Source organism: Oncorhynchus gorbuscha, linkage group LG15 (genome assembly GCF_021184085.1).
Source record: "Oncorhynchus gorbuscha isolate QuinsamMale2020 ecotype Even-year linkage group LG15, OgorEven_v1.0, whole genome shotgun sequence".
Taxonomy (NCBI): Eukaryota; Metazoa; Chordata; class Actinopteri; order Salmoniformes; family Salmonidae; genus Oncorhynchus; species Oncorhynchus gorbuscha.
Window position 1 is genome coordinate 42800980 of NC_060187.1, and position 27189 is coordinate 42828168.

At 42.9% G+C, this 27189-nt stretch overlaps 1 protein-coding gene across 1 annotated transcript in view; it reads right to left on the reverse strand.

The window, feature by feature from the left end:
• Positions 1–209: 209 nt before the first annotated feature.
• The window catches only part of LOC123997182 (AT-rich interactive domain-containing protein 3A-like), a 42730-nt gene continuing 15750 nt past the window's right edge, over positions 210–27189 (reverse strand). Inside the window, exons 3-9 of the mRNA XM_046301315.1 lie at positions 26894–27185; positions 9506–9578; positions 7950–8133; positions 6966–7213; positions 6382–6666; positions 3619–3708; positions 210–3440 (exon numbers count right to left, since the gene is read on the reverse strand). Coding sequence (XP_046157271.1) covers positions 3232–3440; positions 3619–3708; positions 6382–6666; positions 6966–7213; positions 7950–8133; positions 9506–9578; positions 26894–27185 — 1381 coding nt within the window. The 3' untranslated portion in view covers positions 210–3231. The remainder of the gene's footprint in view (positions 3441–3618; positions 3709–6381; positions 6667–6965; positions 7214–7949; positions 8134–9505; positions 9579–26893; positions 27186–27189) is intronic.

A 27189-nucleotide genomic window follows, 5' to 3' on the forward strand; every position in this document is an offset into this window, starting at 1 on the left:
GGTCGCTACTTTAAAGAATCTCAAATATATTTAGATTTGTTTAACACTTTTTTGATTACTACATGATTCCATGTGTTATTACATAGTTTTGATGTCTTCACTATTATCCTACAATGTAGAAAATAGTACAAATAGTACAAATAAAAACCCTAAACGTTTGACTGATGCTGTATATTTGTGTTGACAAGAACAGCCCGTAACACCTCAGCTGACATTCTAGGAAAAAGTGATATTTATTAAAATCCCCAATAAAACATTCACACGAACACATATTGATTAAATATGCAAGAATAGTTCGTCACCCCTCAGTAAATGGTTAAAAGCATTAGAGGTCACACATTCTAAAAAGCATGTTGTTGACGATCTGTTATTTGGGCACTACACCATACTAATAACTGGTTATTAAAGAGGCACAACATGCCACACTTCATCTTCACTTGTTTCCTCATATTTTGGGAAGCATCCCATTCAGTGGAAAGGTTCATCATGGAAAATAATGGAGAAAAAAAAATTGCACACGTGTACAGAACAGATTAAAAAATACTTTTGTGCCTGTATCTATAAGAAGTAGTTGAAAGCTGAAAAACCAACTAGAACACCAATGAAGAGTGCGACCCTTTGTGCACCCACCAACTTTAGCCCTAGCAGGGATACATCTGTAAAACTGGAGGTAGAAGTATATTCCTGAGAAGTAAAAGACAAAAAGCCTCATTTATACTCTGAATTTCCAAGTACTGTACATGAAAACAAAATAGTTAACAAAACCAAGGCCGGTATGTCAACGTAGTGCTTCCCCAAATCTCACAATACTATTATCGTCATTCATATTATGACTGTTATTATTAATATTATGATACATGTCATCGTGTAATCTCTGTGCTAGGTTTCTATATCATATTTGTTAAAGAACTAAAACGTGAAAACAAAGTAACTCATATCTACAGCCATCCAAAGCCTTTTCAGAAGTGTTACCTATACAGGTTCATTCATAGAAGAATTGTCACAGCATAAGGCATCTTGCAATTACAGCAGATATTTTATCATAACATTTCATTTGATTTAATCTCCACATATGTGTTGGTTGTCCCTGCGATATACTATCTACCAAACAAATAGTTCAAGCAAGTGGTAAATCTCATATCAAGGCTGAAAATTCATGGAATGATTCTGATTAGAAATAACTAAGTCTCTTAACTTTGGTTGAGATGAAGAAACGGGGGGGCTTGCAATCAAATATCAACAGGGGAAAGGCAAGTCATTTTTTTCAAGAGAACACTTCTGTACGCTAGCTATAGGGGCCCCAAAAAACAACCATATCCATCCCTGAAACGTATGATTGTGCACTGTAACAAAGAAGTCCACTAGGGGGCAGCATCCCAGAGTAATAAAATAAGTATTCCTGACTGACTGTCTCCATTGCATGTTGCCAAAAAAATCCAAAGTAATTATCATCAGCTATGATAGAGGAAAGATTAAAGGTTTAATATGATTGTCTGCAATAATCTATCCTTCCAACCATTATTTATCAAAAGCTGAATTCTCTGACCACAATCCAACTACAATCTCTTATCTCTGTCAATACATTGTACAGTATAGACCCAAGTCATGAAACGCAGCATAATATATCACACTTTAAGATATAACCGCAATATACTACTTCATTAAGGTACTGTGTAATGATCTTACAAGAGATATAGTCTAATCATAGTCTTTGAGGTAGAGGGGCTTCATTGTGGAAAAACAGAACACACGAGGTATACAATGTTGTAACATCTCCTGATTGTCGCTACAATGAACTCAAAACTCCACCCTCACTGAGGATTCTGAACTCGAAAAGAGTGTGAATCCATGCAGTTTCTTGAAGATGCAGAAACAACCTTCGTAGTAGCTGTGGTACCTTAGCGGTTAAAATGCAAATATTTCTGAGCGCTGCAAATCAATGGATATCTGATAAAAATAGATACTTTTCTTAATGACCAGATGCTCAGTTGTTGCCTTGGGGACAAGGAGGTCAAAAGGTCAATTTGAAGAGCAGTGCTGACCCAAAGACAGGAATTGATTGGCTGTTTCCACCCCAATCTTTTACATAAGCAGCCCTACGTAAATGCAATCACGTACCTAAATCATAAACGCTTTGTTGTTATGATGATGTCATATCAATGTGTAGGTGCTTTTAAGACATGATTTCAAGCCTCTAAGTAAAGCTACTTCAACCCCAAACCTCTGTTTTAAAGCAGCACTATTGCAGAGCTAAGAATTCCTGCACCCATCAATCCCCTACTATAAGCTGTAAGTAAGGACATCCAAAAGAGCAGCTAACTTTAGAGTGAAGATGATCCCTCTACTTATAAAAGTACAGAGGACCCTGGGTAATTGATGAGACAACCGGATAGAAAACTACATTATAAAACTAAAAAAACAAATGGTTTAAACGGGTCATAAACGAAACAAACACTCAAAACCAGTTGTACAGTTTGTAACTATGACAGAAACGTAAAGCAGTGAAATACAAAGTGATTGTTTCACAGCAAGCTGGCAGACACCTGAGTAGAACCAACATGTCTGCACATATAAGTCATTAACAATTCCTGTTGACTTCCAACAGGAAATAAAATAAAATGATCTTGCATCGTGACCACAGAGACTTGTGAACCTGTGTCTGAGGTACAATTAATAGACAATCTCAGCAAAGATTGATTTGTGTGCGACTGCATTATGCAAATGTAGAGGTTTTCTATAACATGAGGTCACAATGTTACTTTGTTATGCCCTGAAGAAATAAAATCTTTAAAGCTTTTCTACTTAAAATAGAAGATATTTCAAATGTTATACTTTATAGAATCCAAATATATATTCTTTTGCAATAACTATATTGTTAGTGATGATGATGATAATAATAATAATAATAATAATGAAGATGAGAATAATAATGTTAAAAATAAAATAAGTTTAATTGTGAGTCAGTAGCTGTGTTACGTGTAAACAGTGCATTACCCTTCCAACCTATTATTTTTTATTTGTTCTTAGATAATCACTGCATTTATGTAGAAATAAATTATTCACATGCTGTGCATATATCGTAATCATATACTGGCTCTTTGTTGGGTTATTCAAACTTATTTTGGCTAAAGAACAGAAGAGGAGAGAAGATATGAGAGAACCTGAGATAGACCACTTGTAGTACACAGAGTTTTAGTTTGTGTTTTTCTGTATATGTTTTTTTGGCATAGGCTATTTAGAAAATTTGGTAGGGTTTTTTTTGGCTTTAGTTTTGGCATCAAAAAGTGAAGGGTTCAGAGTTGTTAAGATGATGGGTTGATTGAGGTAGGTGTGTAGGGGGAGCGGCTGGGATCCACTGCGCCCACCAGGGGCTTTGTTGTTACTTGATGATCCAGAGGGGCCTGAAGAGGCTGACCCTGCTGCCTGAGCAAAAAGCATACCTGAATGAACACAAAAAACAGACTTAAAGTAACATTTATGTCATTGCAAAAAGATAGCAAGTTGAAAGTTCAACTTGTGTTTTCCTGACCTACAAAAGGTCCAATGTTGAGAGTTGCAACAGGTCAGGAATGACAGTTGTAGTAACACAAGAGTGTCGTTGACTGACTGGTGACTCACCGGTGTACATGACTCCATTGAGCTCCACTGACATACTGATGCTGCTCATGCCATTTGTGGTGAGATTGAGAGCGGAGTCCTGCCGGCCACCTGAGAAAACACACACAGCATGTAACGTACACAGCATTCATAGGTGATGTTTAAAGCAGCAATCAGCAGTTGAAACAACAAAGCGTTTTTCCCCTGCCCCTGTTTCCGTAAAAAGCTGAAGGATGGGGCTGGAGAAACATAACTCCTCTCAAATTCATAGACACCAATATGGATGCAAGGACAGACCATCCATGTCAAAATTGTAGTTTAGCCATGTTTTGAGGCTATATAGTGTTTGTTTACATTCATTTTGTTTACAAATCTGGAGGGTGGTCGTGGAGTTGCGAGAGAACTTGGGCAAATACAATGGCGCAATTACACTTGACATGTGGACTGACGATTTTCGGAAAATAGGATACTTGTTTACAAACATTGGAGTAAGTAAAACATGCTTATATTTCAGGTTGATGGGGTATGACAGTTAAACTAAGCTCATGATGCATTTATATGTTATATTATTCAAGAATCAATGGGTAAATATCCTTAAATGATATGTACAATTATATGTGGTGAAGTTATTAATTGCACTTTGGATGGTGTATCAATACACCCAGTCACTACAAAGATACAGGTGTCCTTCCTAACTCAGTTGCCGGAGAGGAAGGAAACCACTCAGGGATTTCACCATGACTTTAAAACCGTTCCAGAATTTAATGGCTGTGATACAGGAAACTGAGGATGGATGAACAACATTGTAGTTACTCCACATTACTAACTTAATGAACAGAGTGAAAAGAAGGAAGCCTGTAAAGAAAACAAATACTACAAAACATGCATCCTGTTTGCAACAAGGCACTAAAGTAATACTGCAAAAAAATGTGTCAAAGCAATTAAAAGTTATGTTTGGGGCAAATCCCAATACAACACATTACTGAGTATCATTCTCCATATGTTCAAGCATAGTGGTGTCTGCATCATGTTATGAATATGCTTGTAATCGTTAAGGACTAGGGAGTTTCAGGATAAAAAATAAACGGAATGGAGCTAAGCACAGGCAAAATCCTAGAGAACCTGGTTCAGTCTGCTTTCCACCAGACACCCAGAGATGAATTCACCTTTCAGCAGGTCAATAACCTAAAACACAAGGCCAACTCTACACTGGAGTTGCTTACTAATAAGACAGTGAATGTTCCTGAGTGGCCGAGATACAGTTTTGACTTCAATCTACTTGAAAATCTATGGCAAGACCTGAAAATGGTGGTCTAGGAATGATCCAAAACAAATTTGAGAGAGCTTGAAGACTTTTGAAAGGAACAATGGAAAATGTTGCACAATCCAGGTGTGGGAAGCTCTTAGAAACTTACCCAGAAAGACTCACAGCTGTAATTGCTGCCAAAGGTGCTTCTACAAAGTATTTACTCAGAGGTGTGAATAGTAATTCTAAATTAGATACTGTATTTCATTTCAGAATTTGCTAACATTTCTAAAAACAGGTTTTCACTTAGTCATTATGGGGTATTGTGTGTAGATGGGTGAGAATTTAAAAAAAATACATTTTGAATTCAGGAAGTAACAACAATTTGGAATAAGTCAAGGGGCAGGAATACTTTCTGAAAGCACTGTAAACTAACTAACTGCACAACCTAATTTATAAACAAACAAATTCATTAAACATCTAACACGTACAAATTGATATCTGAATAAACTAACTACGTGAACAACCTTAACAAACGGAACAACCTAATATATTAAACAAAGTCACTGAACAACCTAACATTTACATACTATCTGTACAACCTATTATGTAAACTGCCTTGCTGAACTATACATACAAACAGCCTGAACAACCAAACGTCTGAGCAACCATGAAAACACAACCCTACTACTGAAGCACAGACACACACACAACCTCATAAGTTTCTGTGTAGACTTGCAAACTACTGTTAAATAGACAGAAATCACATAAGAGAAGAGTGGAGGGGGGAAAAGCTACATAGCTTTAAGGAATTTCCATGAAATAGTACTCTCATTCATTTGAACAAAAACAACAAAATGTCAAGGAAAAGTCCTCAGCATTCTGTACTTTTACTAGACACTGATAAGAGGATAAGACAGTTTGGCTGTTGAATCCCCTACGTATAGAGTCTGTATGCTGCTGGGGAACATTGTTTGTGCAAAAGGGGTCAATATACGCAATTGTTTGACATGGCCAGTTCAAGATCGACAATTTTGCTTAAGAACAGGAGGCCTGATCTACATGACATAAATCCCCTTTCAGGACTGTACTGTAGACCAGTGTTTTCTCAGATGATGGGTTGAGAACCACGAATGGGTTGTGTGGCCAGTCCCTGGGTTGTAGCTAAAGACTGGGTTGTGGCTTAGAGATACAGTTTTGTCTAATGTGGTGGTTGTCAAGGAGAAATTGAGAGGCCTTCATTAGCTCGGTCACAATGTAAAAAAGTTTGGGAACCGATGCTGGATTTGTATTTACTATGGATCCCCATTAGCTGCTGCCAAAGCAGCAGCTACCCTTCCTGGGGTCCAGCAAAATTAAGGCAATTTATACCATTTTAAAACATTACAATTCATTCACAAATTTCACAACACACTGTGTGGTTATTAACCATACTAAGACATATGTTATTTTACTGATTGGCTGCAATGGTGGCCCAATTTTGCTACCTTCAAATCAAAACTTATTTAAAGTGCATCTAAAATTGCAACATTCTTTACCTTGGTTGTTGATGCGGATGTTCATGGGCATCTGGGCGGTCATAGCCAGCAGGTTGTGCTGCAGTGCTCTCTGCAGCAGTCGCTGGTGCTCCTCAGCAGACAGAGCCATCTTCTTCTCCGGGGGCTCGCCCGCCTCCAGTCTGTCCCTCAGCTGCTCCAGAGCCGCTACCTGGGCTGCCATGGCTGCCTGGGCCGCTGCCGCCTGCACCACTGCCACCGAGTGACCCGCCAGAGGATGCCCAGACATGCGGCCCACGCCGGACAGGGGCTGACCGCCCTCATCTTCTGCAGGGGAAACGGAGAAGTTTGGAACAGGATAGTAGTGTTGGATGTGTCGGCATTTCGAATCAAATGTGTGACGCTATGGGTTACTGTTCACTTCAACTGTTCTGTGGTAATCTGTATGAACCCACCCAACACTTTGGGGTTGTGTTCGTGTTATGGTTTACTGTTCACCTCAATCTGAATGATATGAATGAACCGAAAGAAGAATTTAAATTCAATAAAACAAACTTCCTCATTTCAATGCAGCATAATTGTTCTCTAAAGATATCTGAGCAAAACCCGTTGCTCTCCAACAACACCTTTCTTGATTTTCTGGACGGGAGTGAGAGATGCTCCGTTGGTGGCCACGTTCATCCCCATGTTCTGCATGGACATCTTGGGGGAGGACAGCATGGTGGGGGTCCCATTGGGGGAGTAGGTGAAGAGGGAGCTGCCGAAGCTTTGCCGGCGGCCCTCCCGCCGGTTACTGTCGATAGCTGCCTGGAGCTCATTGGGGTTGCTGAGGCTCCTCTTGTCACATTCATATGGGTACAGGTACTTCATGTATCTGTGATAACGTAATTTCAGTTGGTATTAGGAACATTTTGAAATCATGTGAAAAACACTATTACAATGGACGAGTACGTATACCTTGAAACAAGTTTACAAATTGTGTGTGTGTGTGTTCATCAGGGGTTGGAACTGGTTCAGGGAACGGAACAGAAAACCAGAAAATAATACATTTAGAGGAACAGAACCAAAAACGAAAGTGAATTACACTGTTCCAGAACAGAACAGTTATTTTAAAAGCATGGGAACAGGATAATAACATTAGTTTACGTTACAGCATTTTTTTTTCAGTCCCACAAAAAAATGCAACAAAACGCCTATGCAAAGCACTCACTTTCAATCACTTATTCCAGTGTCTACCTGCTAGCTGAACATCTTAGCCAGTGAGTGTGCATGTAGGCTAACTACCCCTCCTAAGTATAGTCTACTGTAGCCTACAGACGTACAAGTGGGGTTCAGAAATTAGAGAGATTTTTTATTAGAGAAGAATGGATGAACATGTAAATAGCTTGCCCGCTCCAGAGCAAGCTGCCCTATCCGCACTGATTGGCGAAGTCGTTTAATGTTGCCTTGGGCAGACAAGTGTAGGGTGCGAGATGCGATTGAAATTTTGCGGGTGGTAGGAGCGGGTAGAGGAGGAGACAAAAAGTTGATTTCAGAGGTTTGAAAACGATCAGAAAGAAACGATATAAACATTTACTATGTTTATTTTGGTTCCAACCCCTGGTACTCACTGTGTCCTGAGAGTAAAGGCAGCACTGGTAATTGAGGTAGGAAGGTTGAGTCCTTTAGTGATCTCTCTCCACAGCTTCTTGTTGATGACCTCCACCAGGCCTCCCTTCTCTGTCACCAGCTGGTACAGCATGTACAGGTCCAGGACCTGCTTGGCCATGATGGGGATCCTGTTCACAGGGGTTCCTGGAGACAGGGAAAAGACAACTCACTGCCAGTGGTTTCTCTTTTGATACGTCGCTATGGAACTGAGTGTGAACTGAGAAAGCCTTCTAGTCGTTTGAAACGGTTTGAGCGCTTCAGGAGTACAACACTACATTCAATGGGCGTGGCTTTGGTGACAGAAATGTCATGGTCTAATAGGGAGAGGGTATTGTTTTCCTACAGAGTGTCACACCTTTTCTGAGCACACAATTACGTCAATAAATAATACATTGTCAATGCCATGTCTGTTTTATTCTTGTTATGGTATTGGGTCTTATTATCCTTTCAAATACGTGACATCTTCTTTAACAATTAAGAAAGCTATTGGGGGAAAAAAGAAGATACTCCTTTCAGTCTTTTGTCAATTCCCTATATTGTCCCTAGAGGGCAGTGTCCAATTATTAGAGAAACTATGCACGCAGACCCGCCCATACATTTGTTTGAGAGCAAACATACTGTAAACCTCCAATACTGGATTTTCCACACTGACTATCTTGACGTTTATTTATGTTTATTGTTATTACATTCAACATGTTGGCCTTGTATTTCCAAAGTAGAACTCATTTGTGTATCAACATTATACAATGTACTGTGCTGTTTGAAATGCTTGAAGAAAACACCACATGAACCCACAATGTGACTGCTGACTACTCTCCATGATCTTTCTCTGCATTTGTTTTGTAGATACAATCTGACTATGATTAATAAAACATGCGTGTGTGGAATTGCCATGTTCTGAGGCAGCAATTCACACTTGGAATGCTGAACCAAACCAAACACCATAACTGAACGGAGCAACATACAAACTCTGGAGCCTAAACATATGCATAAATACATTCCTAACTCAATACATGCACTCTTGTGTACGCTCTACTTTTAGACGCGCTGGGAACAGTGGGGGCTTGGCAATCATCTCCAAATGAATAACGATCCGCCCATGGAGGTGAAAGCTGAGAGTGGTGTTTCGTATGTCAATGAAGGGGGAGGGACAGGGGGTTATAGAGCAGTGTTTCCCAACTCCAGTCCACAAGTACACCCCCAACAGTACACATTTTGATTGTCGCCCTGGACAAACACACCCAATTCAACTAATCATCAAACCCTTTGAGTTGAATCAGGTGTGGTTGTCTCGGGCTACGATCAAAATGTGTACTGTTGGGGGTACTTGAGGACTGGAGTTGGGAACCACTGGGCTAGAGAACAGAACATTGCCTCCCAGTACTAATCCACCAAGGCAAACAGTACAGCCTTCCAGTCTCCATCGAGTCATGGCAGTTATTGGCATTGATGTGGCTCTGCTAGATAGAGGGACAGAAAGGTACTGTACTCTCTGGCACATACGACACTCCCTCACCTCTCTTTTGCATGAAGCTGAATAGGTCATCCAGAAACTCTTTTCTCTTGGGGTCGCCATCTAGTTCATAGAGCTGTTGAGGAGATGAGAAGAGGGGAGGGGGAAGAGATGAAACAAGTTACAACTGGGAGCAGATTACCAACGGGGGTTGAGAGCCATTATTGCCCCAAAATGGAGGATGGAGCCTCAACCTTAGAATGCCATCAAGTCGAGAGAGGAGGCCCAGTCTGATGAAAACCTGATGTGGCCCTGCTGCTATAGCTGAGAGCTCCGGAAAGCTCAGTGAAAGTTAACAGTAAAAGTGGATCACATGCTCAGGGGAACACAGTGGGCTATTGAGGCAACTTCAATTGCGGTATGAAGATTGATTCACACTCGCTGGTGCGAAGAGTATCTTTTGACTGGCTAGAATGTCAAACAAATGTGCAGCTAACAAACCAAATGTATACCTGAGGTGAAATAAATTATATATATACCTGCTACACAAGGTTCTTCATCATTACAGTTCGGCCAGAGCACACAATGTGAAACTCTACCCTGGTTTGGGAGGGCTTTTTTCAGGCTCTTGCTGTGTAACCACAAACAGGCCATTCTCTTTGTGGCATTTAGCGCTCATTAGTGACGCCATGCTGCCGTAAGATCTTATTATCAGAGGGATGGGGGGCTGGATGATTAGGCAGAGAGAGCGGTAATGTAGGGCTGGAGGCAAGGCAAGTCTTAATTACAGGATGCCTGCATTTCGAGGAGTGCCGTGCCATAAATCTTCAAAATGGCTCCCCTCAGTCTCTCTCGCTCTTTCTCTCTCTCTCACAAGTTTGTAATAGATCTCCCCCATGCCTCCCTCCACCTCCTCCACAGAGCAACCGCTGTGTTCTTCCTTTTCCTTCTATCCAATCCACACCGGTCTGCTCTGCCAGCAGTCCTACTGTAGGCTCCTGAGATAGGCCAAACCTGCCTGGGAAAAGATCATCGCCTTGACAATAGAACTGTCTGGACAAAATTAGTTCACATAAGTTACAGCAAACATAAACAAGAGGGCATATATGTTTGCCACAGAGCATCTACAGTTGAAGGCGGAAGTTAACATACACTTAGGTGTAAAAACGTGTTTTTCAACCTCTCCACTGTAATGAACTTCGTCTGTTGTTTGTAGAGAGTCAGACCGAAATGCAGCGTGTAGGTTACTCATGACTTTTAATGAAGAAAATAGCGGTACATGAAATAACTGAAAATACGAAAACAACAAACGAGTGAAACTAATACAGCCTATCTGGTGAACTAACACAGAGACAGGTACAATCGCCCACGAAATACAACGCGCACTCAAGCTACCTAAATACGGTTCCCAATCCGAGACAACTAGAATCAGCTGACTTCAATTAGGAATCGCCTCAGGCAGCCAAGCCTAACTAGACACACCCCTACTAATACACACTCCCAATTAATACAAACCCCAATACGAAATACAACATATAAACCCATGTCACACCCTGGCCTACCCAAACATATAACAAAAACACAAGATACAATGACCAAGGCGTGACAGAACCCCCCCCCCCCCTTAAGGTGCGGACTCCGGGACGCACCTCAAGAGCATAGGGAGGGTCCGGGTGGGCGTCTGTCCATGGTGGCGGTTCTGGCTCGGGACGTGGACCCCACTCCATAAACGTCCTGGTTCCTCCCCTTCGCGTCCTAGGATAATCCACCTTCTCCGCCGACCATGGCCTAATAGTCCTCACCCTGATCCCCACATAACTGAGGGGCAGCTCGGGACCGAGGGGCAGCTCGGGACAGAGGGGCAGCTCGGGACAGAGGGGCAGCTCGGGACAGAGGGGCAGCTCGGGACAGAGGGGCAGCCCGGGACCGAAGCAGCCCAGTACTGAGGGGAAGCCCGGTACTGAGAGGGAGCCCAGTACAGAGAGGAAGCCTAGTACTGAAAGGAAGCTCAGTACTGAGAGGAAGCTCAGGCAGGTAGTAGGCTCCGGTAAATCCTGGCTGGCTGGTGGACCTGGATGATTCAGGTTGTCTGGCCGATCTAGAAGATCTTGGCAGACTGGCACTTCTGGCGGATCCTGGCAGACTGGCACTTCTGGCGGATCCTGGCAGACTGGTGACGCTGGGCCGACTGGCGGCGCTGGGCAGACAGGAGACTCCAGCAGCGCAGGAGAGGAGAAAGGCTCTGGCTGAGCTGAACAGGCGGGAGACTCCAACAGTGCAGGAGAGGAGAAAAACTCTGGCTGCGCTGAACAGGCGAGGCGCACTGGACACGCTGGGCCGACTGGTAGCACTGGTGGCGCTGGACAGACAGGAGACTCCGGCAGCGCAGGAGAGGAGAAAAGCTCTGGCTGCGCTGAACAGGCGAGGCGCACTGGACGCGCTGGGCCGACTGGGAGCACTGGCGGCGCTGGGCAGACAGGAGACTCCGGCAGCGCAGGAGAGGAGAAAGGCTCTGGCTGCGCTGAACAGGCGAGGCGCACTGGAGGCCTGGTGCGTGGTGCTGGAACTGGTGGTACTGGCGCGAGGACACGCACAGGAAGCCTGGTGCGGGGAGCTGCTACCGGAGGACTGGTGTGTAGAGGTGGCTCTGGATAGACCGGACCGTGCAGGCGCACTGGAGCTCTAGAGCACCGAGCCTGCCCAAGCTTACCTGGCTCGATGCCCACTCTAGCCCGGCCAATAGGAAGGGCTGGTATGTGTCGCAGCTGGCTCTGCACCCGCACTGGAAACACCGTGCGCTCCATAGCATAAAACGGTGCCTGCCCGGTCTCTCTAGCCCAACGGTGAGCACAGGGAGTATGCGCAGGTTTCCTACCTGGCATAACTATTCTCCCTTTTAGCCCCCCCCAATATTTTTTTGGGGGTGACTTTCCGGTTTCCAACCGCGTCGCCGTGCTGCCTCCTCATACATGTGCCTCTCCGCTTTAGCTGCCTCTATTTCCTCCTTGGGACGGCGATATTCTCCCGGCTGCTCCCAGGGTCCTTGACCGTCTAATTCCTCCTCCCATGTCCAAATCTCCAAATGATGCAGTCTCTCCCATTGCAACTGCTCTTCACGATTAACAGGGAGAGTAGGCTCAGGTCTATTCTCTGACTCAGCCACTCTCTCTCTGCGCTTTCCCCCTTTACCTTCGGTTTTCGCTCTGTATAGCAATGCTTTCCTTCTCGATTCCATACGTGTATAGCCCTCTTCGCATTGCTGTAGGGAATCCCAGGCGGGCTCCTGCACTCGCTCTGGGTCGGCCGCCCACCTGTCGATTTCTTCCCACGTCGTATAATCCCTGCTTCTGCCGTCCATAGCGTCCTCCTTTAGCTCCTGCCAGTTCACACGCTGCTCGGTCTGTGAATGGTGGGTGATTCTGTAATGAACTTCGTCTGTTGTTTGTAGAGAGTCAGACCGAAATGCAGCGTGTAGGTTACTCATGACTTTTAATGAAGAAAATAGCTGTACATGAAATAACTGAAAATACGAAAACAACAAACGAGTGAAACTAATACAGCCTATCTGGTGAACTAACACAGAGACAGGTACAATCGCCCACGAAATACAACACGCACTCAAGCTACCTAAATACGGTTCCCAATCCGAGACAACTAGAATCAGCTGACTTCAATTAGGAATCGCCTCAGGCAGCCAAGCCTAACTAGACACACCCCTACTAATACACACTCCCAATTAATACAAACCTCAATACGAAATACAACATATAAACCCATGTCACACCCTGGCCTACCCAAACATATAACAAAAACACAAGATACAATGACCAAGGCGTGACATCCACAAATGTCTTGTTAACAAACTATAGTTTTGGCAAGTCGGTTAGGACATCTACTTTGTGCATGACACAAGTAATTTTCCAACAATTGGTTAGACAGATGATTTCACTTATAATTCACTGTATCACAATCGTAGACCTCCACAAGTCTGGTTCATCCGTGGGAGCAATTTCCAAATGCCTGAAGATACCGTGTTAATCTGTACAAACAATAGTATGCAAGTATAAACACCATGGGACCACGCAGCCGTCATACCGCTCAGGAAGGAGACGTGTTCTGTCTCCTAGAGATTAACATACTTTGGTGCGAAAAGTGCAAATCAATCCCAGAACAACAGCAAAGGACCTTGTGAAGATGCTGGAGGAAACAGGTACAAAAGCATCTGTATCCACAGTAAAACGAGTCCTATATCGACATAACCTGAAAGGCCGCTCAGCTAGGAAGAAGCCACTGCTCCAAAACTGCCATAAAAAAGCCAGACTACGGTTTGCAACTGCACATGGGGACAAAGATCGTACTTTTTGGAGAAATGTCCTCTGGTCTGATGAAACAAAAATAGAACTGTTTGGCCATAATGACCGTCGTTATGTTTGGAGGAAAAGGGGGAGGCTTGCAAGCCGAAGTGGGGTGGGGGAATGCTTTGCTGCAGGAGGGACTGCTGCACTTCACAAAATAGATCATGAGGAAGGACAATTATGTGGATATATTGAAGCAACATCTCAAGACATCAGTCAGGAAGTTAAAGCTTGGTTGCAAATGGGTCTTCCAAATGGACAATGACCCCAAGCATACTTCCAACTTTGTGGAAAATTGCTTAAGGACAACAAAGTCAAGGTATTGGAATTGCCATCACAAAGCCCTGACCTCATCCTATAGAAACTCTGTGGGCAGAACTGAAAAAAGCATGTGCAAGCAAGGAGGCCTTCAAACCTGACTCAGTTACACCAGCTCTGTCAGGAGGAATGGGCCAAAATTCACCCAATTTATTGTGGGAAGCTTGTGGAAGGCTACCTGAAACATTTGACCAAAAATAAACCATTTAAAAGCAATGCTACCAAATACTAAATGAGTGTATGTAAACTTCTGACCCACTGGGAATGTGATGAAAGAAATAAAAGATGAAATAAATAATTCTCTCTACAATTAATCTGACATTTCACATTCTTAAAATAAAGTGGTGATCCTAACTGACCTAAGACAGGGAATGTTTACTAGGATTAAATGTCAGGAATTGTGAAACTGAGTTTAAATGTATTTGGCTAAGGTGTATGTAAACTTATGACTTCAACTGTGTGTAGTCAATAGGGATATTTGTGTGCTCTCTTCATCTGGTATAGGATACCCTTTTTTCTTCATAGCTTAACCAGAGGTCTGAGACATGATGTCTGGGGGCCTAATTGCAGCCATCTAATCTAATGTGTACCTCAAAGATTCCGTCAATTCTGGTTTGGCAATGTGGTAATTGCTATACTGTGAGCCTGTACTATATATTGAAAATAAGATTTTCTTATAAAAACAATGGGCCACTCGCTAAAATTGCTTTGGAGGCCCCTGGTTTAGACTGAATATTAGCATGAGATTCATGTCAAAGGAAAGTTGATTAGCTGGGCCAAGCCATATCAAAGTGTTTGGAGTACCAGTGGCGGGTGAACAAGACAGTTGGAGAGGTTGAGGGACAGCAGCAACCACTCTGAACAAGACAGTTGGAGAGGTTGAGGGACAGCAGCAACCACTCTGAACAAGACAGTTGGAGAGGTTGAGGGACAGCAGCAACCACTCTGAACAAGACAGTTGGAGAGGTTGAGGGACAGCAGCAACCACTCTGAATAAGACAGTTGGAGAGGTTGAGGGACAGCAGCAACCACTCTGAACAAGACAGTTGGAGAGGTTGAGGGACAGCAGCAACCACTCTGAACAAGACAGTTGGAGAGGTTGAGGGACAGCAGCAACCACTCTGAACAAGACAGTTGGAGAGGTTGAGGGACAGCAGCAACCACTCTGAAGTTGGAGAGGTTGAGGGACAGCAGCAACCACTCTGAACAAGACAGTTGGAGAGGTTGAGGGACAGCAGCAACCACTCTGAACAAGACAGTTGGAGAGGTTGAGGGACAGCAGCAACCACTCTGAACAAGACAGTTGGAGAGGTTGAGGGACAGCAGCAACCACTCTGAACAAGACAGTTGGAGAGGTTGAGGGACAGCAGCAACCACTCTGAATAAGACAGTTGGAGAGGTTGAGGGACAGCAGCAACCACTCTGAATAAGATTACCAACACCATCCCTGACAAGCAGAATCAATTTACTTAGGCAAAGCCATGGAGCATGCCCCTCTTACTTTAAACAGTTCACTTTTGGGCCTCCCAGGTGGCGCAGTGGTCTAGGGCACTGCATCGCAGCGCTAGCTGTGCCACCAGAGACTCTGGGTCTGCGTTCAGGCTCTGTCGCAGCCAGCCGCGACTGGGAGGTCCGTGGGGCGACGCACAATTGGCCTAGCGTCGTCCGGGTTAGGGAGGGCTTGGCCAGTAGGGATATCCTTGTCTCATCGCGCACCAGCGACTCCTGTGGCGGGCCGGGTGCGCAGTGCGCGCTAACCAAGGACCCAGGTGCACGGTGTTTCCTCCGACACATTGGTGCGACTGGCATCCGGGTTGGATGCGCGCTGTGTTAAGAAGCAGGCTTGATTGGGATGTGTTTCGGAGGACGCATAACTTTCGACCTTCGTCTCTCCCGAGCCCATATGGAAGTTGTAGCGATGAGACAAGATAGTAACTACTAATAATTGGATACTACGAAATTGGGGAGAAAAAGGTGGTAAAATTCAACAAAAAACAAAAAAAAAACAACAAAAAACAGTTTACTTTCCTGACACAAGTTACTAGAGAAACCCACCAATCAGGTTCCCTTCCCCACCCCCTCTCTCTATCAACCACCACTCCCTGTAGTTGGGCCTCTCTCTCGTATTACTGGATACAGCTGCTTCCTTTTCCCAGGAAACTCTTAGAGACCCCCCACACACACACCCATCTAATCCCCCCTCCAAACCAGACCCCCCACCCCTCCCCCACATACCTCTAGTATAACACATCTGTTTATCTGGGTTGGGTGGGGTTTGGGGGCTACAGGTTGTCACATCAACCTAAATCTATAGTATACACACTGATAGGGCGTTGACCGTCTCCTTGTGTGCGATTGTCTCGCAAAGAGCTGTGTCAATGAGCAAAAACATTGGTGGTGAGCATTACAGTACATTACTTTTACGTGTGCCCCAGTGATACTACGGCTAAGTAGGTAGGCGTTTTAGATGTAACTTTTTAGTAGCAGGGAGTTTTAACGTGAGCAGGTTTCCTGCCAAACCAGATTTCCTGAGATCCACCCAGAATGTTACAATGTGAAAAGGCACACAGATAGTCAGAGACCACTTCAATGCATTGTCTGTGCAAACTACATAAAATGGTTGAGCGCGCCATGTTTATTTGGCTGTTTACGATGTTCTTCATTCGTAACTCTTGGATCATTGGACACAAGATAAGCAACATGTTCATTTCTGAATGCTCTAACTACTGTGTGCAGGTCAAGCTTGTTGTGTGCCTGTTGGGTTAAACACACACACACGAAAAAATCTGCTTCATGTCAAATATCATGAATAATTCCAGCACAGGTAGCTGGAATTGGTACTCAAACCAGTTAAGAAAAACAACAGCAACCGGAGTCCCATGCAAATCCTCATGGCACCGGGCGAGAAGTGTCACGTAGCACATAATTGGGCCTAGCTATTGAACACTATTCCCCACATGGATATTGAGAGGGAACTGCATTGAGCTGATGTGTTGCACAAACACTTACCCATCCTTTCACACCTGAAAATCACCTCCGGGCACGGCACACACACACACACACACACACACACACACACACACACACACACACACACACACACACACACACACACACACACACACACACACACACACACACACACACACACACACACACACACACACACACACACACACACACACACACACACACACACACACACACACACACACGAGTGGGGGATGGGAGGGAAAGGTCAGGAGGGGGAGTGAGCAAACATGCAGCTTGACTTCACCAGTGTGAGAAGGTTCTGGATATGGTTTGTGAACATCGGTACATGATGGCTCATATTCAAATAGTGCATTGTTCCTAGCTGTATCCCTCCTATGCTAGCTTTCTGCGTTTTCACATGGCCACAATGTGGTGCTGGCTGTTCCCTTTCATTATCACACTCATACACACTCAACTCAAAGAGATATAAAACCACAGTTGCAAATAAGAAACCACATTAATGGAAATGCATCACAGTGAGGTAAGGAAGCTAAAGAGCTAACGCTACACTAGCTGAGTTTGCTAGCATTGAATTAAAAAGAAAAAAACGTTCTGAATTTATCATTTTGAATTGGCGTGTAGAAAACAGATAAATCATTGTGTTGAGTATAATACCCTTGTTTTATGCTGCGGCCTACTATATTACGTTACACAACTAAGAGCTTACCTTTATTTTTGCCTAAGAAAAAAATTAGCATAATTGTGTATATTTTGTGCCTTCTAGAGAATATTTCCACTCAAGAGGAAAATAATTTGTACAAGTCAAGTCAAAGTTTTACTTGGCTGCAAGGTCAGGAAATGAAGACAACATGGTAGCCTGGCGGGTAGGAGCATAAACGAAAGGTCACTGGATCGAATCCTCGAGCCGACATGGTACAAATCTGTCGTTCTGCCTCTGAGCAAGGCAGTTAACCCCCAAATACAACTGTGCCCCGGGCGCCGATGACATGGATGTCGATTTAAGGCAGCCCCCCGCACCTCTCTGAATCTGAGGGGTGGGGTTAAATGCGGAAGACACATTTCAGTTAAATGCATTCAGTTGTAGAACTGGTATCCCCCTTTCCCATAATCTAAGCTCAAGAAGAAGAAACCAGCAAAGTATACTGTAGTTTATTTTTGAAGTGAAAATAAGGAGCTAATACCTACAGGGTAAAGTGACTTGCAGAATATACCAAAGTAGTATGTAAATAAAGATTAACGTCTTCCAAAATCATCCCCAGTCTGTACCTCTTTCTAGTGTCGTGCAAAGACATAACACAGTAAGAAAGATTTCACACTTGCGGATGGTCAATGAATGAATAGCTAGAGAAGTTCCACTCTGTATTTGAATGAGTCCGAAACTAGTCTATTTGACTTTCCAGTCTCTCTCTCTCTCCTCTTTCTACACCCAAACAAATACAGAAACCTATGCATGAGCAGACATTTACTCTTTTAAAACCGGAGAACAAACTCAGACTTTCTGAGCACTATACCTACAGAGACAGAATCCACTGCCAAACATGCTCCAACACATCTTAATCCTGACTGAATTCCCGATCTTTAAATCCAAGATTCACCTTATGAACAGAGGGTTGGGGCACAATCAAAGGACTAAGACGCAGGGAAGTAAGCATTTCGTTGAACGGTGTATACCATGTGTATCCTGTACATAAAAAAACTTAAAACTGAAATACTCAAAAAGCAAAAACAAAAGCTGTTTCTCGTAGTGAGTATTGCTGCATTTTCTAAGAACTGAAGAGAGTTGAGAGGACTGTCAAAATAACTTCCAAGGAATTGATTTGTGTGGATTAAGAGTAACGGTGATAGCTCATGTAATATGTTTGAATTCTGCCAATTAGTGTAGTCAATAAAATAACTACATTTAAATGATTAAAGTAATCCTATATAGGGCCTATGACAAAGTAATAATCATGTCTTTCATTGTATATATTTACATTTGAAGTGAAAAGAGAGTGAACACCACTTGACCATACATGGCATGAAAATAGAATGAACAATATTCAAATGATACATGTATCCCATTCCCATTAACCCCAGCTGTTCTTACACACAGCCAGTACAGACGTTGATAATGAATGTAGAATAGTTGGTAGCTTGTGAGAGCCTCTACATGGCTAACTGCATGGATGATGTATTAAAGGCCTAACCTTACTACACTTAAATGATAATGCCAGAGAAGCCGATGTTTGGAGGATATATTGGCATGGGTGTCGTTAGGCCCGAGACGAAGTTGAGGCCTGGCAAACCGTGCCAATATATCCTCCAAACAACAGCTTACCAACCTATTCAAATAATGATTGACATATTTTCACGAAACACCTTATTTAGATTAATGTATTCATACCATTTCATCATTCCACAAGTCTGAGGTTACTACCCAAGCCATCTGGTCATTCAGTCTATTGGTTTGGTTGCCAAAAACACGACCCAGTTGTGAAGACTTTCTGTCCTGCATCTATGGATGCGACCCAATCGTTTCTTCTAAATGTTCTATTGTCATACTGGCTGGCAATGTTCTTATCCCTTGCTTGCTAGCTAGCCAACTACGGCTAACGTACAGTCACGTCAAAAAGCGCATTCAAAATAACGGCAAAATAGCTGCATTTGCATTTGTTAAAGCTGTTTTCTAGTGACATTCCTTTGGATACATTCATAAGAATGAGCTAATGGTGCGCGATTTCACCTGGCATAGAAAATGTACTCTCTCATCAGAACACGGTTGTTCAGAGAAGCTAGCCAACAACACAGCTATAACAATCACCTCAAACTGAAGCTGAAAAGACAGCTGCATTTAGTTTCATTTGACCCGTTTCATATGGACATTTCTTTGTTTATATCCATACAAATTACGCCGATTCATGATTTTGACTGGCTGAGAAATGCTGCCTGCCTGTCCGTTTCGTCTCCCGACCCCTAAACGTACATTATTATGGGACAGCTGTAGATCGAATTTCATTATTGAAACCATGTTGTAAATGTCAGACAGACAGCAAGGTTTAAACAAATCTCCGCTATTGAAAACCAATTTCTAGTCTAAAAAAAATGGGAGATAATGTCTAGATGCTTTTTAAGTGGAGATAAAGTTTATAAATTGTCTGGCTGGGCTGAAGAGACAGTGGATTGCGCAGTGAGGTGGAACAGAGTAAAAAGGCATTTCAACGTCAGTTTTAGCTGGTGGTAATTTCTGGATTAGACACCGGCTGGAATGCGGTTTTAACCAATCAGCGTCCAAGATAAGACCCACCCATTGTATAAAGTCTAATGAATAGTATCATATTTATAAATGACAAAGAAGGTAGGGCAGAACTGTGAGCAAGCTGCAGTTTCACATGGCAGCAATGTGAGTGGGTGGGGAAATGTTTTATTGGCACGAACAAGAACAGGTTCTAAGAACGACAACATCACCTAACAAAACAAATAAGTCCTTTATATAGATTAGAACCTTTCCACACTACATTACCACGTTAGAGACTGATAAGCGTAATTAACCCCAAAAAGGCCCAAAATTTCTACTTAGCAACGAGATAAACATCTAATGACTATTCATGCGCAAGCTGGAAGCATTTATTCAGCGCCAGTGGAGATGAAGTGATAATGTTGTCTCTAAACGTTATAGAGATGGAGACAGAGATAGTAGCGAAACTCAGGGTTCAAGCCAATGTCACGAAACAAACCAGAGCCTGCGTCACCTAACAGGACCAGCAGACAATCTGGAGGGAACAGAAGACGTTATGTCTGGAGAGAAAGGCTCCAGTTGTTTGTGCAACAGAGGGCTGGGGTAAGGCGCCTCAAGTGTCAATCAGAATGATTGATGGCTTGGGCTATGAAGGTAATGGTTGACGACAGCCCAGGTCCTTCCCCCTCAGCAGCCCTTTCCACGGGGCTCTTTAGGGAAGGAGATGTCCCGGTCGCGCGACCGGACCATCCAGATCAATAGGTTGTATGGGTGAACGTTTAACCTCTGCTGACCCTTGATTTGTCCACTCCTTGTCAGCTGTCCTCCCCCATGTTGTGGAGATTGAGTTAAAGGACAAAGAGAGGAACCATGGAGGTGGTAGGTGTGCAACTCAGCCTGGACTTGGCAAGCCCACCTCCTACCAAGACAAAACAGATGACAAAGACCCACCATTGTCATATCAAGATCAGGGAGAGTCATGACACTGTCCACTGTTTTGACTTGAATCCTAAACATCTCCCAGATGTAAATGGGATCCAAACAAGGTGTGGGCTTGCTAATATCACACATCATACTTTGTATGAATGTCACGCTCATAATGGGTCTTTGCGGATTAAATTGTAAATGAATATTTTACCCTTTTGACATTTTCCTATCACACCAATCTATTTCAAATAAGGTGCATTCAAAATGCGAGGCAGTGTGAAACACTAATACATATCTTTGTATTATTGCTCAAGGTCACATTCTAGGCTTTCATACAGTAAGGTGGGGAGAACCAAATGGAGACAGAGTTTAAGCCTTGTATAGAAATGTATAGATTAGACACTACAAAAGACACAAGGCATCCACAAAGACAGATGTATGGCTTGAGAAGTCCTGCAATGTCAACCCTTTTAGTTTTTTTAATTGCTTTAAGCCAATAAAGGAAATGCAAGTTGTGTAATCTCAGTCCACTCCCTGACAATGTATTAGCAGACAACTCACGGTTATGCCTACATCAAATCAAGTTATGAAGAAATACAAGGCTAGACTTTTCAGAATCAGAGGGGTCGGGTTAAATGCGGAAGACACATTTCAGTTGGACAACTGACTAGGTTTCCCTTTCCAACCAAATACAAAAAAGTTCAAGCACCAAAATGGGAACACGCAAAAAAGTGCTGGCCTTTATGCAATCTTTGTTTACATTCCTGCTACTAGCTACCCCCCTTTGACGCCATATTCAGCGCCTGCCAATTTCCAGTTCTGACATCAGCTGCACAGCAACTAGAAGCTGGACACTTTCCAACACTCTACTTCATAGCCAAAGGCCAGTATTCACTACACTTGTACTGCTTGGCTGTTGTTCAAACTGTAGCTCCTCCCTGCTCTCTCCCTCCCACACCCTTTAGTTACAACCCTTAATATCTCCTTGATTCAAGAAGACTTTAATAGGGCTTCCCATGTCGCTGTTTATTTTGTTTTCCTTCCATTGTTTTTCGTGGGATGCCACGTTCCTTCTTTGTGCTAAACGGAGCCTGCCGCACACCCAAAGGTTCACCAGGGCACTTTAAGGCAGATCTGTAGAAAAATTCAGTTGTCCAACTATCTTCAGCATATGCTCCTCCAATGGTCTGTTGTGCACTATACAAAATGGTTGGGTCACAAGTCAATGCTGTGCGAACTGGATGCAATACTTCACTGACTTTGCTCCAAGATTTGATTTGATTTATTTATAAATCAGGCCAATGGACTACATTTGTATGAGCAAATCTTTATAGGCTAAATGGTTTCAGAGAGGCAAACTGTTTTACAGGGGTTCACACCAAAGGCAATATGCTTAAGTCACATTTGAGCAAGACTGTCTGTATTACAAGGATGTTTCACTAATATTCAGAGTCATTAGCTGATCAATATCATGTTTTTAGGATTTAGGCCTAAATGTAGAAGTCTGTTAAATTATATTAAAAGCTAAACCTCAGGATATAGTGAAATTGTTTTTTTAGACAGTTCATATTTTTTTTAGAATATTTATTTTTATCTGTTACAATAAATAAACAGCAGCTGGTAAACACCAAGTCATAAAAAATAAATAACGGTTTGAAAAAGTACTGAGATAAGCTAAAACACAAAACTGCATGGCAGTTGCTTTTGACACTAACAAGTAGGCTGGCAAAGCTATAGGCTAAATGTATTTTGACATTTGAGCGCTGACTAAACAGTCAGGAAGAAACGGTTAACACATTTCAGAGGCGAACATTTAAGGAATGCCATCGGTATAGGAGTTGTATCAGCAGAATCGTGCTGGCGAGCAATCCCAATAAGTGGCACTCTGTATTGGCTCCAATTCGCCCTTCATTTCCTGTGGTCACTGCCCTTCCCCCATTCCATGTGTGTGCATGCAAATCAATATTTAATGCCAACTCCCTGATAATAGGGAGTGGAATGAATTTTTAAAGAGATACCCTCTTTACTGTCCATCTGTGTTCCGTCTTCCCTGCTGTGTGTGTTTAAAAATACAGAAGGAGAGAGACAAGAGCGAGCACAAAGGTTTTATTTGCTTCTGGACTTTTCTAGTCTGAGAATGATAGTGTAATGGGAGAAGGGTTAGACAATGGACAGTCGGGAGGTCAACACAATTATTTCTGAGGCACTCTCCGCCTTGTTTGTGGACAAGCAGCAGATTCCCCTTCAACACAATGACTGTTGTGATTAGTCAACTTTAAGGAACGTGGTAATTGTTATCCTAAAAGGCCCCAATTTTTTTTTTTTATCCCTGATAGTGGTTTCGTCTGGAAATCGTTAAGTTAAACGCTAATATTGTTACTTAAATATTTCTCTCTATTTAAAAAGTGCTTGCAATGATCTTTGAATTGGACATGTTTGTTATAGAGGTCTGAATACACTGCATGCTGTCATCATAATTAAAACATGTTTCAAGGTGTTTGAACAAATAGAAGAGGTTAATATGTATGTCTACACACTAGCTGCAGGGTTAATGAGTCAGTTATGAACAGGGAGGTAAAAACATGGAGTTTACCCTCTCATAGTTCTACAGTGCATCCATTTTATGCTAAATATTTTGCTGTGCGACCTAGACTTAATTTAGGAGCAAAAGTGCGCCTAGAAAAATCTAAGATTCTAGCTTGAATATTTTCTAATATTTTTCATTGTGCTCCTAAATTCCTTTGCGTGCGCCTACATTTTCCAAATTAGGCGCACACATGCTCCTTGTAAAAAAAAAAAGGTCCGTGTAGAGCCCTGCCTCTGGTGAATGAGCACCAAGGCTGCTTCTGAAATGGCACCCTATTCCCTACATAGTGCACTACTTCCCGGGCAAAAGTAGTACAGTGAACAGGGTGCCATTTTGGACATAACACAGGTACATTTTCACTGTGGAAGTAGCCCCAAAAGCACCAGATTCTCACCTCGTGTGATTGTGATAATGGACGGTTATGATGACCTATGCCTTATCAGATGTCAAATAGTAACAGATACATGTAGGCCTACAGGTTGGTGGAGAAACAAAAAGTTAAATATTCTCCCTCGTGTTTGAGGGAGTGAACAACTCCGAATGGAAAAAGAGGGCCGGGTAGTAGTAAAACAAGTGCTGTCATATACAAATATCTGAGGATAGGTGTATGTATAGGTGCCAGGGGGTGGGGATGGGTCTCACTAACATAACACAGCTCAAATGGCACTATACCAGGGGCAAATCAGTTTAACTGGCAAACATTATCCACCGCTGGTATAATTTGATATCCACCCAATGAATCATTTTTAAATTCAGCTGCCTCTGGCAGATATAGTCTATCAGAGGCTACTGGCAACCTGCCTAGAAATGTTGATTAATTAATGACCACATATTTTATCAGACCTCCGCCCAGACCACATTGAGGCTGATTTAGTCAGACCTTTCGTCAGCCAAGAGGATGGACACTCCTATGTTTCATGACCAGGTTTGACTAAAGGCAGCTATAACACTGGCTTTCATGTAACATGGACATCCATAATACGCTCACCTGCATGTCTAGTTTGTATGTAGGGCCCACATATCAGATTGGAATGGTTCCAACTGGCACAGACCGATAGAGACATGCAGCATTCTGAGAGGGTCTGGGTCCAGAGTGGACAGATTATCACGCTCCCTCAGGCACATTCCAACTGCCTCCACCCACCTACCCAAAATAAACTCTACAGTCTTAACCCCTTCCTCCCCAGGGAGAGGCACAGACCATCACAATACTTCTACTCAGCTATTATCGTAAGAAAAACACATTTAACCAGGGGGGGGGGGTAGGCAAAGAAAAAAAAAAACATCCTGGCAATCTAAAATTTATTAACTGTCAACAATATTCATATTTTTTGAGGTAACCATGATATAACTCGGATCATTTCAGCAACACTAACCATGTTTCCATCCACAGTGTTTATGCAAATATAGTCATACCGTATAAAATAAAATCCCGACAGCTGTGATGGAAACAGGAAGTTTCGATACAATTTTCTAAATGCCGACAGATCATCTGTTTGTTTGACGCGGTGGGATTTTTTTGGTGTGTGTCTGCAAAATGTATTATGCGAGAAATGGCGGTGGAAAAGCCTTTATGTGCAAATATTACACAGCGCTCCTTTCCAATAAATATCGAGGGTCTTATTCTGGTGACATGATGATCGATGCTTGACAGCCTTTTAATAAATAAAAATATTCTCTCTTATCCATAGTCTCACCATGTAGACTGTATCCGTAAACTGTCAGCTAGATCGCACGTGCCGAGACCAGAGTAGGCACATTTGCTATTTGTGACAGAACTGTAGAGTTGAAAATGTGATGGAAAAATATTGAACTTCAGACTTATTTATTCGGTACATAAAAACTTAAGGGAAAAGGTACATATTTCAGGACTAGGTCATCACGCGCTGATTTCTATCTGCAACAAGTCAATTTGGTGGAAATCCACCACTGGTGGAAAAACGTGAATATACACAGGGTAGTCCCTCACCAATTGGATGGAAACCTGACATTTCCTGATAACATGTACTACAACATGAAAATGCATCACATTTCGCCATGGGTCTTCTAACACTATCAAACATTTGTTGAAAGCAACAATTTAAGTAACTCACATTAAAAAGGAACATATCCTTTTAGATAAACTCATAAGACGTATAATTGTGGTAAAAAAAAATCTAGTTACACTGTAATATGACCAAATACACAAACTCCCCTATATATTACCACCATTTTTGTGTCATTATAACTTCCGAAGTCTGATCAAATAATGACAATCTGTGAAGCAAATTCGCATTTCCCAATATTTCTAAAATACCCTGTGGCAGCGTTTACAGCGGCTAAATGTACTACTGCGCTCAACTTCAGCTGCTCATACCCAAAGTCCTTTACAGTAAACACGAGACTGCTAAGGAAGGTTAAAGGTAGACTCAGCAATATGACATCCTCATACACAACTAGGCGTCTTCCTGCTTACATCAACGGAATTGAAATTTGACAAGACTCTTTCCAATGTGAGCATACCTCAATGGAGGGAGGGTGCAAATGGAAGAGCCCAGCTGTGTATGATGATATCATACTACTACTGAGTGTACTATAACATTTACATTTTTGTCATTTAGCAGACTCTCTATCCAAAGTATATCAAATCAAATTTATTTGTCACATACACATGGTTAGCAGATGTTAATGCGAGTATAGCGAAATGCTTGTGCTTCTAGTTCTGACAATGCAGTAGTAACCAACGAGTAATCTGACCAAACAATTCCAAAACTACTACCTTATACACACAAGTGTAAAGGGATAAAGAATATGTACATAAAGATATATGAATGAGTGATGGTACAGAATGGCATAGGCAAGATGCAGTAGAGGGTATCGAGTACAGTATATACATATGAGATGAGTAATGTAGGGTATGTAAACAAAGTGGCATAGTTACAGGAGCAATATGGGTTAAGTGACGTGCTACAGGGCTCATGACAGATTTTTCACTTAGCCGGCTGGTTGATTTAAACCAGCAACCTTTCGGTTACTGGCCCAACATTCTTCACCACTAGGCCCCCCCCGAGTCCTACCTGTCTGAACTGCTCTTCGTAGGTCCAGTCCCCATGGTCCAGGCCACCCAGCTGGCTCTGGGATCCGTGTGGGGGGAGGATGGCCGCTCGGGGCTCCTGGTCTGGGTCGGTGCTGGGCCGGGCCGGCTTCAGCAGCTGGGAGTGGGGGTGCAGCTGGCGGTGAGGCAGTAGCAGGATGCCCTTCCCCGGGGCCACCGCCTGCCGGCCTGTAGGCAGGCCCTCGTTGACTAGCTCGTCCTCATAGTCCTCCTCCATCTCCCCCTCAAAGTCCTCCTCATCCCACTTCTGCTTTCTGC